At 46.8% G+C, this 18,530-nt stretch overlaps 1 protein-coding gene across 1 annotated transcript in view; it reads right to left on the bottom strand.

Annotated features, from left to right (window-relative positions):
- LOC104033029 (neural-cadherin-like) overlaps positions 1–18,126 on the bottom strand; it is a 59,703-nt gene extending 41,577 nt beyond the window's left edge. Inside the window, exons 1-2 of the mRNA XM_075705601.1 lie at positions 17,190–18,126; positions 114–308 (exon numbers count right to left, since the gene is read on the bottom strand). Of these exons, the coding sequence (XP_075561716.1) occupies positions 114–308; positions 17,190–18,126 (1,132 nt within the window). The remainder of the gene's footprint in view (positions 1–113; positions 309–17,189) is intronic.
- Between the last annotated feature and the right edge of the window lie 404 nt (positions 18,127–18,530).

Raw genomic sequence — 18,530 nt, 5'->3', positions numbered from 1 at the left:
TCTTTAAGGATTCCCCAAGGGAAAAATCTATCAATGAAATGATAAAATGGGAAATTGTTAAGAAAAATCTGCAACTTAACAGAATTTTACCATTTCTTTCAGAATAGACCTACCTGCAATGAGTGTGTAAGTTATCCCAGCAGTGGTGTTTTCATTATTACTGTAATATGTGACAAGCTGGTAGACGAGAGTGCCTTTTCGGGCGTCTGGATCGACACGTGCCAGGTAGGGGTACGGGTACATGCCCCAGGACAGAAGTTCCTCTTCTGGGGCAAGGAGTGTCACGTGGCAGAGGTACCAGTCGTTATCTGCAAAAGATGCACAGATTTCTAGACAGCTTGTTCATAAACTTCAGCGGGGAATGTTTAAGATCTTATCCATTAGTATCTGTAAACAAACTGAATTACCCATCACATTCATCCTATTGTATGCACAAAAAATTCAGCACAGATATGGACTCTGGCAGCTTGATGTGCATTAAGTGCAGTTAACAACTAATTAAAACTACTTTCAATAATAGCTTTTAATTAGTTAGATACGCATTTTAAATACTATGTCAGTTACACCACTTGCCACAGTTTTAAGTATGTACTTATCCAGACTCAGGTGAAATTTGGCCTTTTTATTTTCAACAAATTCAGCATAAATGTTGCTTGTTTTACCAAATCATGTTTAGGGCTTATTAACATATTTCTCTCAAAAATCAGTGAAAGTGGTAAGCAATCAAAACTCCCTAAAATTCTTCCTGTTCCAACACTAATTTGTTTAGCTTTCTCAAACCACTGGATATTCAAGGAAAGGCAGATGTGCCTTCCCCTTCTGCCCCCAGCATCCCATCTGGCTGCATCTTAGGTGAGTGAAACACCGGCTTTGAAATGGAACCCCCCCCAAGGCAAAGCCTCGAGCTTTGCTTCTGCAGAGAGAGGCAAGCGAAGGGGCAGGCAGGTCAGCCAGCAGCTGCAGGGAGAGAGCAAGCCCTGTGTCCTGGCAGGGGAAGCACAACACAAACTGCTCTCTACTGGGCACGGAGGATCTGGGGTTCGGAGCAAGCACCTCTACTCAAATCCCTGGTGAAAAATGGCACATATGTTAACTGCACCTGTTTGGTTTTGTGGCTAAGAAGTTGTCCTGGTTTCAGCTGGGACAGAGTTAGTTTTCTTCCTAGTAGCAGGCATAGTGCTGTGTTTTGGATTTAATAGGAGAAGAATGTTGATAACACACTGATGTTTTTAGTTGTTGCTGAGTACTGCTTACACTAGCCAAGGACTTTCCAGCTTCCCATGCTCTGCCACGTACACAAGAAACTGGGAGGGGGCACAGCCAGGACAGCTGACCCAAACTGCCCAAAGGGCTATTCCATACCACATGACGTCATGCTCAGTATATAAACTGGGGGGGGTTGGCCAGGGAGCAGCGATCGCTGCTTGGGAACTGTCTGGGTATCGGTCGGCGGGTGGTGAGCAATTGCATTGTGCATCACTTGCTTTGCATATTATTATTATTATTATCATTATTATATTGTTATCATCATCATTACTATTTTACTTTATTTCAATTATTAAACTGTTCTTATCTCAACCCAGGAGTGTTTCTCACTCTTACTCCTCCAATTCTCTCCCCGCTCCCATTGGGGTAGGGGGAGTGAGCGAGCGGCTGCGTGGTGCTTAGTTGCTGGCTGGGGCTAAACCACGACAGAAGTGAACTCTGATACCCAAAACAATCGGTGCAGATGATTGCATTTGCCCAACCTTTGGACTGTCAGACTTGAGAGCAGCCTGGAAGGACCCGCACCACTGAGTGTCTGATGTAGATCCCCTCTGATCTCCGACCGATAGCATGGTCTGAGGGCTTTCAGGTAGCAGGGTTACCATCAGTGGGACAACTCCTGCGATCACCCCAGATCCGCTCCTAGGGTAGCTGTGCCACCGCTAGTGCCAGCCCAAGAAAAGGGGTGAACCCCTGATGTGCAGAAGGGCTGTCCACAGAGAAGAAAGAGAAGGAACCTTCTACGGCAAAGAACCCATAGAGATTTAATAACAGTATTTTTATCTCTTGGGAGACCTAAATTCAAACCTTTTCAACTCACAGCAACTTGCTAACAGATGCTAAAGGTACATATGAGCTTCTTGAAGAAATTTGCCTAAGCACATTTGTGTTCCAGAGGTGGCTTTGAGATTTGACTTCAAATCAAAATGAATATATTATTGAATATCTAAAATAAGTTCAAATAAAAAAAAGAAACTAAATGTAGAAAGGGGGGGAAGTAGAAAAATACATATGAGAAATGCACGTTGTCTGCCTGATAAAATATGATGGCATATTTGAACAAACTGCACTGAGGCTGCCGGTCTGTCAAGGGCTACACCACTATGAAAAGAAACACCCACCTGGGTGTACGTATGTCTCATGCAGGAAGCCCTTGATCTCTGCCTTCATCAAGGCCACATTTCACATAGGACAGAAGAGGACAGCAGCACGTGGACAAAACCAGCACCAAAGGAAGAAGTAAGCTAGAAATTCTGAACAAATTTTAACGGTAGACCTCAGGGATCCAATAATAAATAAAAGACTACCCACAGATAGAGACATCCACTGACACGAGAGACCTCTATCTATGAGCAGCCTTACCCCACAGTAAAAATACGTGATGGACAAGTTCACCAGAGGTAATCATTCCCAGGAGGGAAAAGACTTCACTGAAGTTTTGTGGGTTTTTTAAAGTATTTCAAATAATTTAAGACATGGTTTCTTTAGCTAGAGGAAATCCTTAGATCACATGGTTTCTGGTTTTCTAACATACCGACATTGCATACATGGGAACATTTGTTAGATGTGCTCTCCTAAGAATTTTTTTCTCTGTATTGCTTGGTGTAACACAAGGCACAACCCTGAGCATGAGCTAGTGGCTCACAAGAGCAACAGGAATGGTCAGTATTTTATCCATAGCCAAGAGGGAGGGCTGAGAAACACACGTCTTAATTAACCCCACTATAGACAGTGTCATTTTGCTAGGGCCAAGCAACAGAATGAAAACCTGTAGGCATGCGGCATTAGAAAATATTTTTGTTCATTCATTCGTCTAATTCAGGCAGTTCTAATTTCTGTGGAGATTAATATCTAGTCACACATTTTTCCCCTTTAGTGAAACCTAGAGAATGATTTCAAAAAATCATAATTATATGGTTTGTTCCTTAATATTGTCCCATGTAGGTGATCCAAGTGTTAAATATCAATCAATAATGAAGTCCTAATCCCACTGTAAGAATTGTAAAAACACCATCACATCAAAATGTCAGCCCTAAACCAGAGCTTTATGCTTTAAAAAAGATAGACAAGGGAATAAATTTCACCGAGTTCAGGATACCATGTCAGAGGAAGTATTTGTGGTGTTCAAATTAATGATAATTTTCTGGACTTTTACAGATACTTCACCTCCTCCCTCTCTGAAATGTGCATTTAAATAGACTCGTAGAATCACAGAATCATTTAGGGTGCACAAGACCCTTAAGATGATCAAGTCCAACCGTTAACCTAACACTGCCAAGTCCACCACTAAACCATGTCCCTAAGCACCACATCTACACATCTTTTAAATACCTCCAGGGATGGGGACTCCACCACCTCTCTGGGCAGCCTGTTCCAATGCTTGACAACCCTTTCGGTGAACAAATTTTTCCTAGTATCCAATCTAAACCTCCCCTGGCGCAGCTTGAGCCCATTTCCTCTCACCCTATTGCTAACTACATGGGAGAAGAGACCAACACCCACCTCACTACAACCTCCTTTCAGGCAGTTGTAGAGAGCGATAAGGTCTCCCCTCAGCCTCCTCTTCTCCAGACTAAACAACCCCAGTTCCCTCAGCTGCTCCTCATAAGGCCTGTGCTCCAGACCCTTCACCAGCCTTGTTGCCCTTCTCTGAACACGCTCCAGCACCTCAATGTCCTTCTTGTAGTGAGGGGCCCAAAATGGAACGCAGTATTCCAGGTGCAGCCTCACCAGTGCCAAGCACAGGGGCACGATCACTTCCCTAGTCCTGCTGGCCACACTATTTCTGATACAAGCCAGGATGCTGTTGGCCTTCTTGGCCACCTGGGCACATTGCTGGCTCATGTTCAGCCCTCACTGACTCTTGGTAAAACTGTGACACTAGCAAAGCCTCAGATCACAGACTGACGGGATGGTTGAGGTTGGCAGGGACCTCAGGAGGTCATCTGGTCCAACTGCCCTGCTCAAGCAGGCCTACCTAGAGCCGGTCACTCAGGACCATGTCCACACGGCTTTTCAATACCTCCAAGGAGGGAGACTCCACAACCTCCATGGGTAACCTTCCAGTGAACTCAAGTTCTGGGGACTGGCTTTCAAGAAAGATGTGGACCAGCTGGCAAGTGTCCAGAGAAGAGCAAAGAACACAACCAGAAAATGGCCTGTCATGAAAGTTGGAAAGAACCGGAGATTTTCAGGAGACTGCAAGGGACATGCTAACAGTGCGATAAGATGCCGCAGGACTGATGAATGAAGTCAGTCAGCTGCTCCCTACCCCACAAAACAAAAAGTAACAAACTTTCATGCCCAAGGAAAAGATTTGTGTTAGATGTTGGGGGGTGAATCCCCCAACAGTTCTGAATTACAAGGATAATGGAGCACTTGATAGTGGCTGGAGAGGTGAGAGATCATCCATCAGATCTTTAAGACCTGACTAGACAAATATCTGCCAGCAATCACTTGGTTATAGCAAAGCTTGCCTCCAGGCAGGGGCACAGTACCAGCAAGACTGTTAAATCCTTTCCATCACATTTTAATCCCCCTGCCTTTCAGCTTTTGCATCTCATTGATTTCTGAAGCTTACATAGTCACATGTCACTCGTTCCCCGGCAGCCTGAGGGAATTTCTAGCATAAACATTCTTTGGACCTTGTGTTTTTCTTTGCTGTTTGCTTAAAGGTAAGAAGTGAGGGAAGGAATGAACACCACTCTAGAAACAGAAAGCACCAAACATGAAAGGAAAAACACAGGATGAGGCCAAACCTGGAGGGCCGTGGTACAGCAGCAGGTGGTAATAAACTTCAGATATCAGGTGGAACATCTTTCTGCAGCTGAGACCTGGCTCACTGCTTCAGCCCCTCAGCATTTATTTCTGCTTTTAAGGCTTGAAAAAGCAGAACTGTTCTCTCTGTGCAAGTAAGCAAAACTTAAACTGAAGCAACCTGCAAGCATGCTGACAAAACAGCCCGGGTTATCTGCATACAGATATCAGAGCTCTAATTCTGGTGGGGAGTGAATGGAAGTAGCGAGGTGAGTGTCATTCTCTTCTCCCAAGTAACAAGCTATAGGACAAGAGGAAATGGCCTCAAGTTGCACCAGGGGAGGTTTAGATTGGATATTAGGAAAAATTTCTTCACCGAAAGGGTTGTCAAGCATTGGAACAGGCTGCCCAGAGAGGTGGTTGAGTCCCCATCCCTGGAGGTATTTAAAAGATGTGTAGATGTGGTGCTTAGGGACATGGTTTAATGGTGGGCTTGTCAGTGTTAGGTTAATGGTTGGACTTGATGATCTTAAGGGTCTTGTCCAACCTAAATGATTCTACGATTCTGTGAAGAAAGGATTGTTACAAAGGTCAGGTCTAAGTTGGAGCAAGTCCCAAACTCTAAAGAAAGCAGTGTTGAACATGCACCAAAGACTAACCGGAGGCCAGTCAAACAGCACTATTCTGCCCTGTCATTCAGAAAAAGCTGTTCAGAAGCAGCACTTTGAGCCTTCGCTACTCAAGAGTATGAATATTTCTGTTCTGGTAGCTGTCTCCTCTTTGCACAGACATGAGGCATGAAAATCTCAAGGATTTTAAGGTGTTACAGACACATGGCAATCAAATACTATGGAAAATTATTGCATTGACTTGAAACAAGTCAGTGAAACAAAAACAGTCTTGATAAAGTAGGGTCTTTTTTCCAGCAATGCATTGATTTTTCAACTGTCATGACTGCAAAGGCATTAACAGATCAGGCCTCTAAAATCAATAGTGTTTTATTTTGTTCCACTGCCACAACCGCAGCATCCTATTAAATCAAAATGCAACATCACCCAGTGATGTTACGGCTCACCCATTTTGTCAGTATGAATCATCCACTGAAAGGAAGGAAATAATCAGAAAACCAGGCTCTATAGCCTGTGAAACAAGACTATCAACAGGATAAAACACCTGGCCTCTGCACCATGCATTTGAAAAAGAGTCTTGGCGTGATCAATCTAGAAGAGAACATTAAGGGGCTGGTTTTGCTTGAGATACCAGTATATCCCCAAGGCTCCAGCTCTACCCCTTGTTTACATATAAGAAAAGCATGTCATGGATGGCATGAAAGGGGTGTCAACCAACTACCAGCCAACAGGAACCTAAGTAAAAGGGTTAGGACGTAGCAAGTGCAAGGATGGGGGAACTCACCACGCAGCCATCCATGCGATGAAGAGCTGCTAACTTTCTGTCTTTGAGGGCTAAACACACTTCAGCAGATATACCTGCGCCATCCTTGGACAAGAGCATGAAAGCAAAGAAAGAACTGGAAAAGGATTCTCAACAGCAAGTCGCTATTCTTGCAAGCTTGTATCAATTCCGTGTTCCTTTAATCATTTATTTTCTTCCCTTAATGGAAGGAGGAAACGTGATAGAAGTAATTACCTTTTCCTGAGATGAGGATTAGAGCTGCACTGACTGATGTGGGTTTGACAGGACTAATGTTGGGAAGCTGAGAAGTAAAAAAATGTGCATAAAAATGGTAGTTTATGTTTTGCTTATATCCCCTCTGGCAAAATGAATCATTTGAATGTAAAACAGACAGCACAGTATGCAAAGACATTTCTGAAGTACCCAGCTTGAAATAGGACATCAAGGCGGGATGCCTACACAGCCCCTCATTGTGCTGTCGGGCCACACTGTTACCCCTCAGTGGCAGGGCAAGACAACAGGAGCTTTGGCTCACTATTGAACCCTCAAAACCCCAGAAAAAAAACAGGAAATCCACACCTCAGAAATGGTTACTACCATGGCTAAGAAACCCTTGTCATCTTCAGGACTGAAACACAAAATTAGTTTCAAATGACCTGTATTTCCTTAAATTAAAAAGAATGTAATTACCAGAAAACATCTGACGCGCTGAATAAATTAATAAACTTCGATCTCAAATATCATACTAAGCTGTATTTGAGATAGAAAATATCTTGTGTGTATATATATACCTATAAATATAACTTGTCCTAGAAGTCCTATAAATGCTTGTGCTATAAATTGGCAATATTCCTTATAAATCACAATTTTCAAGAGTAGTTTTTTTAAAATGTAATCAGATATACTGAAGACTATGAAGAGATCAGTGTGTTTCAGTAGAAGCAAAAAGAAAAAAAAAAAGGACTCATTTATTTAGGCTTAAGTTGCCTTCAGGCTCCAGAGCCCCCTGCAGACAGGGCAGGTACGGAGGCAGCAGGGTAAAATGCTTCGCAGGCAGCAGCTTGCACAAAACATGACGGCAGGCAGCAGGCATCCCAATGAGCACCGCCAACATGACAGGTTCCCATGCTAACAAAGGCATTTCAGTATGAAGGTGGGGGAACCATCGCGGGTCTCCGAGATCCATAGCAGAGACCAGACTCTCTGCTTGCCACAAGAAATATTTTTCTTTTTTTTTTTTTTTAATGTTTAACGTTACAGTCACCAGGGGTTACCAGGTGCAGCTCGCGCTCCAGTCTCCCAAGCATATGACAGATCTGAGGAGCCTCAGGAAAGATCAAGGGAAGGAAAACAAAGGCGATTTGTGCAGGAAGATGAGAGAAAACACTAGACTAATCAGAAACCGTAATCCTTAGAGTTTAAGGATACTACACTTCACACCCTTCCCCAACACAGAGTGAATTAAAGATAAGCCACTGGCGATGAATACTTCCCTTCCCTTAGCTAGCAGCCCCATCCCCTTGATGAGGCTCCAGCAAACAGGACAGGGAGATAAGGCCTCCCGCTCTCCCCAGGGAGCCGAGAAAAAGCCCCGGGTGTCATCACTGACATCTATGCAAGTCAGCGGGCTAGAATTGGGGCGAACTCCCCCACTGGAGTTACTTAAACCACAGGCATGATGGCTGAAGCACTGAGAAGCAGCTTTTATGCCCCTTAAAAGCTGTAGACAACTAATTCCCCCTACTGTCATTTAATACTGGCATGATATTAGATGAAAATGTCTCCTTGCTTTGGCCGGTTTTTATTGGGTTTTTGGTTTTGTTTTGTTTTTTTTCTTTCAAGCACTGTTGACTTCTCTCAATCAGATTTTGTAAGACAGCTTCCCATACGCCACCTCGCAAATCATAAATGCCAGTTCATCAGCCTTTTTCATAACCAGATGCTCTATGGTTGCAAGACACACTGGTGCCCCAGTTTCTAACCATTATCCTTGATAAAAATACCAACAGGTATTTTTAAAATTCAAGCTGCTTTTGAACATTCCAGTCTTTATTTTGTAGTTATGGTCAGTCACATACTCCAGTACTATCTGAGGATCAGACAAGATCGGGTCACTGTGTTAAGTATCTCATAAACTAAATCTAAAACATCCTTGTCCTCAAAGCACCTGCAATCCAGTCTTTATCCACTACACAGTACCCTACAAACACTGAAGTATTGAATCTGAAAAAAAAAATAATACACATATGGATATACCTCATGAAAACTCTTCCATGTGTATTTTTGTGCCTTTCAGAAATTTCCCCAAAACTAAAGTAGGGTAAGAATAATCTACTTAAGAGTATTTAAACTTCCAACGAAACATCTTATAGCAGTAATTAACCTTTAACCAAAGTTCATCCTCACTTTTAGAAATGCCTTTTAGCCTAAAGAAGAGATATTTACACAGTCATGCTGTCTGCTGTGCCCCCTTTCTCCTGCCCAAGTAGCTTTTAAATCTGGTGGCCAGTTTGTTCCTACAAGCTTTATGAAAGTCAGCGGCTGGCCAGAAGATGGAGATCCCAAATAAGGGTGCCCACTGAGGGAAAGGAAAAGGTAAAGCAGCTTTCGCTTGGTCTCGACGAGCGTGGTCTCCTGGGTCAGCAATGCCTACAATGCTCATGCGCCTGCCCCAGCTACCCCATGTCCTGTCCTCCCTCCTGGGAGAAGCGCGGGGGCGAGGAGGAGGTCTCGCAGCAGGGAGAGCCTTCATGGCACAGGTCACCCCTCCAGAACTAAAGCCTTAGTTTTCTGAATTTCTTTTCTCCAACTCCCTTAAGAAAAAGTTGTATAGGGCAGTTTTAGTACAGCTAGTCTGCTGGCATGAAAGTGATGGGTCAGCTCCACCCCAAACACTGGTAAGAGATTCCTGAGGGTGAAGTTTCTGTTAATTAGCAGATTCGGTTTCTCAAAAATACTCCTAAGGTTTGGGTACAATGTTCAGGGATATCACATCCCCTTGTAACACGCTAGCGTACCAACTGGACTTTGTTGCACTAAGTAGAGAGGGCCATGTCTTGAAGGCAGGGTAACATCCTCGCTATGCCAGTTACAGAAATAGGTCTCTCTACTCCCTTGAAAGCCCACAAACCACATTAGCTTGTGGATGAACAGCCCACAGCCACAGAACAGCTGGGCGATGCGACTGTACCAACTGCCTCATCTAAAGCTATGTCAGCGGGTTTCAATTTTCCCTCTTTGGTTAACCACAGCCAGCAAGCTTGACAGACCAGCCTGCGGAGATCACTTTGCGTTATTTTCATGACATATTTCCTAATATACACCAGCACTTGGACGTGTTTTCTAGTCATGCACCACCTCTCCAATTTTAGGAGGCAAGGTCTTGCTTACCTCAATACTACCTGTAGACTTATCCAGACCATCAGAGATAAAGGCAATTGCAGGTGCTACTGCACACATGGGCAAAGTGCAAAGCTACAGCGGGTATCTCTATCACACTGGTTATCTAAGACACCTACGACATTTGCTGGGCAGCAAAGACTTCCCACGGGCAGATATCCATACATCACAGGAAAAGCTTCAGGCAGATGCAGGAACAGGACTGAAAAATCCATCATAGCTTTTCCGCTACCACATCATCCTACCCTAGCCTTTAAAGCTTGACTATGGTGTCACCCTCAAGTTTTTAAAATGTTTGAATTTTTTCGTTTGTTTCCAGAGGAAGGCTCTGAAGCACTGTCATTCCTGTAATTACAAAAGTAGCATCTTCGCCTCCATCCTTAAATCTACTGTATCTGCCAACAGTTGTCCGTTACTACCCAACCACGAGGATTAGGAACCCTTCATAGCACCGCAGAGAAGGTGGGAAGTAGCATTATTTACAGGATCTCAAAAGCTTCCAGATGACAGAATTCTTCATAAAACAAGTTTTTTACTACAGCTTGCCATGTTAACAGCCTGCTAATCACCATTAGAAGATGCTATTAGACACTATACAATCCATAATTATTTGTAGGCTCATCAGTTGGTGAGGAAGTCAGACCATGCTGACATAGTAAGAATAGCTGAAGAGTCAGCAGCAAAGAGGACATTTGGGGATTTTTTTGAACTTTTATTTTTAAAGAACGAAGTGCTGTAAGACACAGCTGCAATCTTGGCATTTAGAAGTTGCTTCTCTTTGCAGATCATTCAGCTTTTACTCTTGATGGGAAGGAGAGGCATGTTCTTTGGGTTTGTTTCCATCCCTCACAACTTCATCTTCCACTCTCTGGTCAATATTTCACAAAGCAGGGGAAACAATACAAAATAGATATTTGTGTGGTACAGCTCACTCCAAGACTGTACTTATGTCACTGAAGTGAAATTACCTGCAAGATCTCGTCTGCCAACAAAAAAGGGGCTCAAAACATATAGTCACAAACTCTAGGAAGATTCCTAAACATTTTTTGTAAGGGCGGCATCGTTAAAGAAACCCAACATCCTTGAAGGAGCCTACGACTGGATAAGCTCCCAATCACTGCCTCTGCCTTCCCATTGTCCCACGCAACACAGCACCTACTCTTCCTCATTAAAGTGGCACTTACTAAGTTTAAAGTAGTTTGTGTGGGGCATAAAAAATCCTCTTCTTGAGAGGCAGGATCTGATTGCTGCAGTGGTTAGGAATCACCTTGCTTCCAGCCCCAATCTTTCCGCAGAAAAGATACAGGCATTTGTTCTTGTGTCAGCATTGTCCTTTAACATAAATCTCTTCTTGAGGTTTGTTCAAATGGTTTTAAAATAAAAATTTGCTTGCTGAGGCTTTATGCAATAAGAGCTGTACCTGTGACCATACTTTGAATGTATTAACTTCTTTCCAAACACTTAAAAAGTTATCGTCACCAGCAAAATACCAGTATTTTTTTCATCAGCAATAGCGTGTTTTGTATGTACAAAGAGATGCCAAAAAAAGTTGTAGCAATATTTCTTGTTAACGCCATTGGATGCAACTGTAAGAGATGCACCTCAAACCCCGCAGCACGTGCACCTTCGGTAAAGGTGGACAGCAGCATTTAAGAGGTGCGTTTGGCTTGACCAGAGCAGCAGACTCCGAAGGAGCAGCGTGCAGGTTCCTGTGCTCTGTCCTAAGAAATGAAAAGGTAGAGTCGATAGCCTACCTTCCAGTTCTCCTTATATACTGAATTTCCAAACAGATCCTCTTCCACTTCCACAGATATATCCCTCGCCGCTTTGCTACTTCTCTCTCATGAAGCAGATGTCTACTCCATATGTATAGCGTTTGTTATTCCATATGTATAGCATTTGTTTACTCACTCAAAAGCTCAGCCAACCATCTCATGTAAAGCAAGTGCATCTGTAGTCATATGCACAAACCGCTCCTTACTCTGCTGTCACCGAGTGCTGCTTTTAGGTCCTTCCGTCAGCAACCCACAAAGACAGGGAAAAGTGCATAGTTACAGGAGCAGAACCCCAAGTCTTTCCATCAGCCTGCTTCCTAAGGTCAAGCTTTTAAAGGCTTTTCTTAAACTTTCTGCTTAACTTGCTCTTAAATTTTGGACAGTTTCCACTAGCGTGCCAACCTCTCTGCTCAGGCGAAAACTCCAGTACTGTTGTGATACGCACTAGTCAGGGTCTGACTGCTTTAGCAAGGAAACACTGCTCCAAAACGCCTGCTGAGAAGCCACCACCACTCTCCAGCAAGGACAGATTTCAAAGCCCATTGGAGACACGTGAACGGGAGCAAGTTCAATTCCACTTCAGAGTTATATTGCCAAACAAGAAGGCTACATGCACGTCTGCCTAGGGATGCCTGTATGAGCAAACTGCTTGTGCAAACACAGTACGTGTGAATTTTGGGCCTCCCAGGTGTAAGGCAGGTGTGAAAAGGCAGCCGCAGATCAGCCAGCGCCTGCCTGTACACAAAAATTAAACCCTGCTGCACACAGCACAGTGCTCTTGGAGTGTGAGACAACACTGAGAGCATGCAGGGATATTTCTGGCATGGTGCAGCTTTGATCTGGGTCTAAAACAGATTTTTAAATGCCTTCCTGCTGTTGTAATGTAATGAAAACTCAGAAATATGAAATCATAGGCTGTATAAAAGGATTTAAGATGTTAACATTAAGAATAAAGGGCTGAATATTCTGTTTTGAAGGTCTCCTATTGCTTTTATCTTTACCTTGTTATGATAAGGGCTTTCTCATCATCTAAATAGCTTCTTATGTACCTTACTAAGAATACTTGTAACATAAACTTTACATTTACCTCTTCAGTTTTTAAGCTTTTTGTTGGTTTCTCAGCTATAAAAGTCTATAGCTGACATTCTTACCACTTATTGCCTCTGGGTCATTATATATTTTTACATCAATTTTTTTTTACAGTAAGACTCTTCCAAAGTTATATACAGACAGGGTAACACAATAACCTTCATCCTGGAGCTTGCCGTTTTGTCTAATGATCCCTGGCCATTAAAATGGTTTCACGCTTTAAGCGAAGCAAGCTTTTTCTCTGTCGGCACCTGAATTTGAAGGCATAGCAATGGTATCCACATATGGTTTTAATCAGTCTGATACCAGAAGGGTAAAAAAAAAACCCAGCATATAGTATGACCTCCAAACCTGATTGCCAGGTCAGATTTCTGTTTCTGGAGTCAGATTTATTTTGTTCTAAAAATGTCAGGGGGAGCCAGGAAGCAATGGGCCATTTCTGGCTCCATAGAAAAAAATCCTAAGCTATATCTTGATTTGAAATCATAGCCAGCAACATATTCGGACTACTTGTTAGTTTTTACAGAAGCTGTATTATGTGGATTGAAAGGCTTTCCTTTCCCAGTAGGCATCCTGGTGGAAGTTTTTTTAAGAAAGTGCAAGGGACTCAAACCATGTGATGTTTCTGCATGCAGTCTAGGCTGTATTTTCAGGAATTTCAAGATCTGACAGATGCCTTTTTAAAATGTAGTTTGCTTCCAGTGAGTCACAAGGGTTCAATACTGATCATGTTCTACCATAACACACTATACCTGAGGAACAGCATCATGCTACAGCCTCCTCAGTCAGACTGAAGATCTATCTCCTTGGAATTCAGTTACAGTAGTAAACAGGTGTTATCCCACCTGAACAAGAACAGGGGATGAGAGCTCCATCCCAATTCCAAAACATGGAAATACTGAACGGCCTTACAATTGTTTTATTAATTTCAGTCGTAAACTAACTGCTGGTGTTAACCTCACTCCAATGTCTTGAGGCATCCCAGATTTAAAGGGTTGCTAGCCTCAAGCTTACTCTTCAGAGCACTGCAGACATGCTGGAGGGGGAAGAGATTTGTCTTGCTGGGCTTTCAAGTCTCACTTGTTGTTAAAGAAAAATAACCTTTGTAGATTGCAGACTGACTTCTCACCACGGGTGTTTTCAGTTTGACAGCACGTGAGCTGCATCTGCGGTGTCGGTGTGTGCAGGAGCATGGAAATCACCCAGTGGGTCTCACTATTCCAAGCCAGTGCAGCATGTGCTCTGTATGACCTTTGTGGCAGGCTCTTAAGATTAAAAAAACAAAGAGCTGGAAGTCTGCTAAAGTCAAAGCACGGGGTAGGAAATTGTGTTCTTTCACTTTTTGAAACATGATAGACAAAGTCCTAAACATAAAGCTTCTACACAGGGTACACCAGTACCCCAGCTACAGAAAGTATGGCCATCGGTGGAGGAAGAGTAAACAGTTGTGTAACTGCACACGTTCCACCCTGCATAAATCAGTAACAAGTATGAGAACCTACGTAGGCGCTTGCAGGTAGGGGCAGGTGTGCACGAACAGGGGCAGACTTGGAAGGGAAAGGCAGCCACAGCCCTTTCAACCCTTCCCCACCATCCGCAGCCCCTCCACACTCAGGCTACGTGCTGTTCTTCTGCCTTCTCATGGTGCAGTCAGTGTTTCCAGGATGCTAAATGTCCCAGAAGAAAATGTGGATGAGGAAAGGGTGGGTGAGTAGCTCCTGTCTTTGTGTAAGAGTCTCACCTGAACTCCAGGTCCCAATCCCACAACTACACTCATGCAGAGCCCAGAACAGCAAGGCTTTGAGAGACGGAGGCAACCTGCCAGATTCCTAAAGAAGATGCTAACTGCTCTGTGTAGGTAAATAAGACAATTCACAGAAGTTGTGCAAAAGTTTTTGTGATGCACGGTCCATGTACCATTCAATGGGACAAGAACTGTATTTTCACAGTGCCAGCTATGGTCTCCCCACAGAACAGACGGCAACCCCATACACATCACTGCTATGAGTACCACTGAGCAACATATAGGATTCAAAAAGTTATCATACTCTACGCTCAGTTTATTTCAATATTTCAACTGTGTACATGAATACCTTGTCTCCCTAGGACTACAGTTGCAAGAAATAGTGCTCTAAGTTACTAGCTGACCCCCTTTTTTATTTTAAGTGCTAAAAAAGCTTTGGTTTTCTTGAAAAAAAAAACAAAACCCCAAGACGCGCTTCACTGGAGAAGCAGCACCTGTGAAACGCTCAAGTCCATTCACGACTTTTACATGAGACGTCAATTAATAAGGGTCCAATAGTTTTGTTTTTCAATTAATGAGAGGATAAAAAGTTTGGCACATGTTCCATAATATTGATTACAGTGACCCACTGTTAATTATATTTAGTAAGAGGCACAAGGAGAAATGAGGAGCAAACCAAAGTTAATTCTGTTTGGCTTTAGACAGTTCACCGGGTTTCTTCAGATAAAAAATGGATCCTCAAAGCCTCCCACTGTTTCATCATCTTCCTGTAAAAAAAAGCAGCCAGAAGAAGATCCCAAGTTTGTTACTGTACAAAGTTATGAGATAGTTTTGATTTTAAAAGTAGCTTAAAGGAGTGTCTAAATGACCTTGTCCCACTTGATCATTTAATTCCTTTCTCCCTGAGGCTCCTCTCTTGTCAATACATTATCAGTGCATAGACAGCGGTAAAAATATGTTGTACAGCACCAGACTGGAGAGGACAACATGATTAACCATTTGTACAACACTGCTCACAAGGTTGTTTGCTTTCATTATAAAGAAGCAGGACAGTCAAGCAACACGTCACCTTTCCAACTGCATCTTTAGCTTGAATGAGAAGTTCTACTTTCAATGCCAGGTGATTTGTTTAAAGTTAGTATCTAGACATACTGTGCAGCAGCGTTTTTATTATGTTAAATGTTTCTCACTTGCATTAACACAGCCCATTCCTGCAAGAATGAGTCTCTCAGACAGGTGGCTCTGGGGTTCTCAGACTGCACACAGTGCAGGATGGTGAAGGAGATCACAGCCCCCGGCACGCTTCAACACATTTGTTTTCCTCCCAGCTCTACATTTCGCATTTCCTGAGCATTAGGTTGTAAAAGCCATTTACAGAAAACTGTAAATATTCTCCCTGCAATGAAGCTGTAAACATCTAAGAAAAAAAAAAAGCCTCCAACAAAATACAAACAAATGATAACCAGTAACATTACATACAACATTACAAACATAATTGGAACAGGCTGCCCAGAGAGGTGGTGGAGCCACCATCCCTGGAAGCGTTCAAAAAACGGGTAGATGTGGCACTTCGGGACATGGTTTAGTCTAGTCTACCCTTGATTGGTTTAGTGTGGACTTGGTAATGTTAGGTTAATGGTTGGACTGGATGATCTTAAAGGTCTTTTCCAACCTAAACAATTCTATGATTCTATGATTATCAGAGACCTGAGCTACGGTTACAAATTCACTCTGAATAAGATGAAAGTAACACATGGAAAGGATGGCTTTAGTAATCGTAAGGTACCTCGTGGTTTAAGAAGTTTAACAAGTTTAGCCATTCTCTTTGCTGTTGTTAGGAGAAGCACATACAGCTTCTCCTAATATATATATATATAAAAGACAAGATATACAAGCTGTTGATGCATTGAGGATTTACGCAGTGGTATAATGGTATCTCCACTGTGTTTTCTACACCAACTGCTATGATTCCAGATTCAGGTTATTTTTTAATTTTTTGCTCATCCTACGCCCACCGACATCTACTGCACATCAGCTGCTCTCCCTTCCCGCGCGCTGCCCTGCCATTGCGGCGGCTGACCCCCGCTCCTCCTCAGCGGGCTCTCCAAGCGCCGTGGGCTCTCGCCGTGGGCCTGCAAGCATGCATCCCCAGGGCAACGTCCCCTCTCCCTTCCCTGGTCGCGGAGGACGCCAGTGGATGGAGGAGGCTCTCTAGTAACTCCGTGACTCGCCGAACTCCCCCCACTATAAGACAAACTGTTGTGGCGTGCCCCCTTTTTAACAAGCTTTAACTGCTTGTTAACCCACGAGCAGACCCCTCTCGGCTCCTACAAACGTGAACCTGCCGGGACAGGAATTCCTTACGAGACAAGGTAACCAAGCCACCACTGCCCGCGTTCGCACCTGCTCCTCCGGAGCCGGGAGCCCAAAGCCGTGCCCGCGGTACCGGGGAAGCGCCGGTACACCCCCGCCGCCCCAAACCCAGCCCGGGGGGCCGCTCCCACAGCCGCCCGCCGCCCCAAACCCAGCCCGGGGGGCCGCTCCCACAGCCGCCCGCCGCCCCCCAACCCCGCGGGGGGGGGCATCAGCGCGGCCGCATCTCCTCGAGTGACCCGCTCAGCCTCCCCCCCTCCCGCGGGGCGCCCCTCCCTCCCCACCCGGCCATTTCGCGGCCCGGTCCCCCCCAGGCCAAGCCGGGGCAGCAACGCGGAGAGACGCGCCCCATCCCCGCCGCCCGGGGCCCCTACCTCGTCCTTCGCCGCGGTGCACCTTGACCAGCACCTCCGCCCGGCCGCCCGCCCGCAGCTGCCGCCGGAGGTAGAGCCGCCCCGACGCCCTCTCGACGCCCACGGGGGCGGCGGCGCCGGGAGTCGCCAGCTCGAACCAGCCGCCCGCCGCCCGCTCGCGGCCCCGCGGGACGGTGAAGACGGCGTCGCCCACCCGCGCCCCGGGGGGCAGGCGGGCCGTGTAGCGCCGGGGGCCGGGCCCCGGCGGCCGCTCGGGGGGCGGCGGCGGCAGCAGCGAGCGCGGCCGCCGCCTCCCCCCGCCGCGCAGGGCCAGGCGCAGGCACCGCGCGGGGCCGCGCAGCGGACGCGCCCGCCCGCGGCCCCGGGCCGCCGCGCAGAGGCGGAGCCGGCGCAGCCGCCGCAGCGAGCCCAGGGCCAGCAGCGGCGCGCCGCGGGGCACCGCCGGGAGCGGGCGGGGGCGGCGGGCGAGGCGGGCCCTGGCGGCATCGCCGCCGTCCGAGGCGCGGAGCCGGGCCGCCCCCGTGCCCGGCGGGGCCAGCTCCTCCACCCGCAGCCGCAGCGGCCGGTGGGCGTCGCGCTCCAGGACCCGGACCCGCAGCAGCGCCTCCCGGGGGGCCCGTCCCGCCCGCCGCCGGAGCCCGTAGCCGGGCTGCGCCTCCCGGTCCGGGCGCTCGGCCGTGCGGAGCGGCAGCAGCCCCCGCCCGCCGCCCGGCCGCCGCTGGAGGGAGAAGCGGGAGACGCCGGCGCCCCGCAGCGCCCGCTCCCCGGCCGGCTCCCCGGGGCCCAGCGAGCCCCGCACCCGCGTCCCTGCCGGGCTGTTCCCGGGCACCTGCCCGGGGGAGCGGGGAGCGCCGCCGCGCCCCAGCCCCGCCGCCCCGCACAGCAGCAGCAGCAGCAGGGCCGGGAGCCGCCCGCCGCCCCGTGGCGCCCGGCCCATCCCGGCGGAGCGGAGCGGAGCGGAGCGGAGCGGAGCACCCCCCGGAGCGGCACTGCGCCGCACTCCCGCCGCGCACACCCACGCCACGTGGAGGCCCGGCCCGCCCCGGCCCGGCCCCCGCCGCCGCCACTCAGAGCCGCGGGCGGGGCGAGCCCGCTCCCCCGGGGGTGCAGGCCGAGCCCCTCCCGTGGCGAAGCGTGCAGCAATGCCGGGCAGATTCCTGATTTTCCCCAGCTCCAAGCGAGGGGGACACAGGAGGAGGAGCAGTGCTTCCCGGGGGGGGGGGGGGGGGGGGGGAGTGACTGCGGGGAAAAGGGGCGACCTCCTGCTTTCCTGAGCCTACGTGAAAACCTCCAGCCAAGCTGAAAGAGCGAGCAGGAAAAGAAACAGAGGAGAAAACACTT

Source organism: Pelecanus crispus, chromosome 2 (genome assembly GCF_030463565.1).
Source record: "Pelecanus crispus isolate bPelCri1 chromosome 2, bPelCri1.pri, whole genome shotgun sequence".
Classification (NCBI taxonomy): Eukaryota; Metazoa; Chordata; class Aves; order Pelecaniformes; family Pelecanidae; genus Pelecanus; species Pelecanus crispus.
The sequence above is the reverse complement of the archived record's forward strand: the minus strand, read 5'-3'. Positions and strand labels throughout refer to the sequence as shown.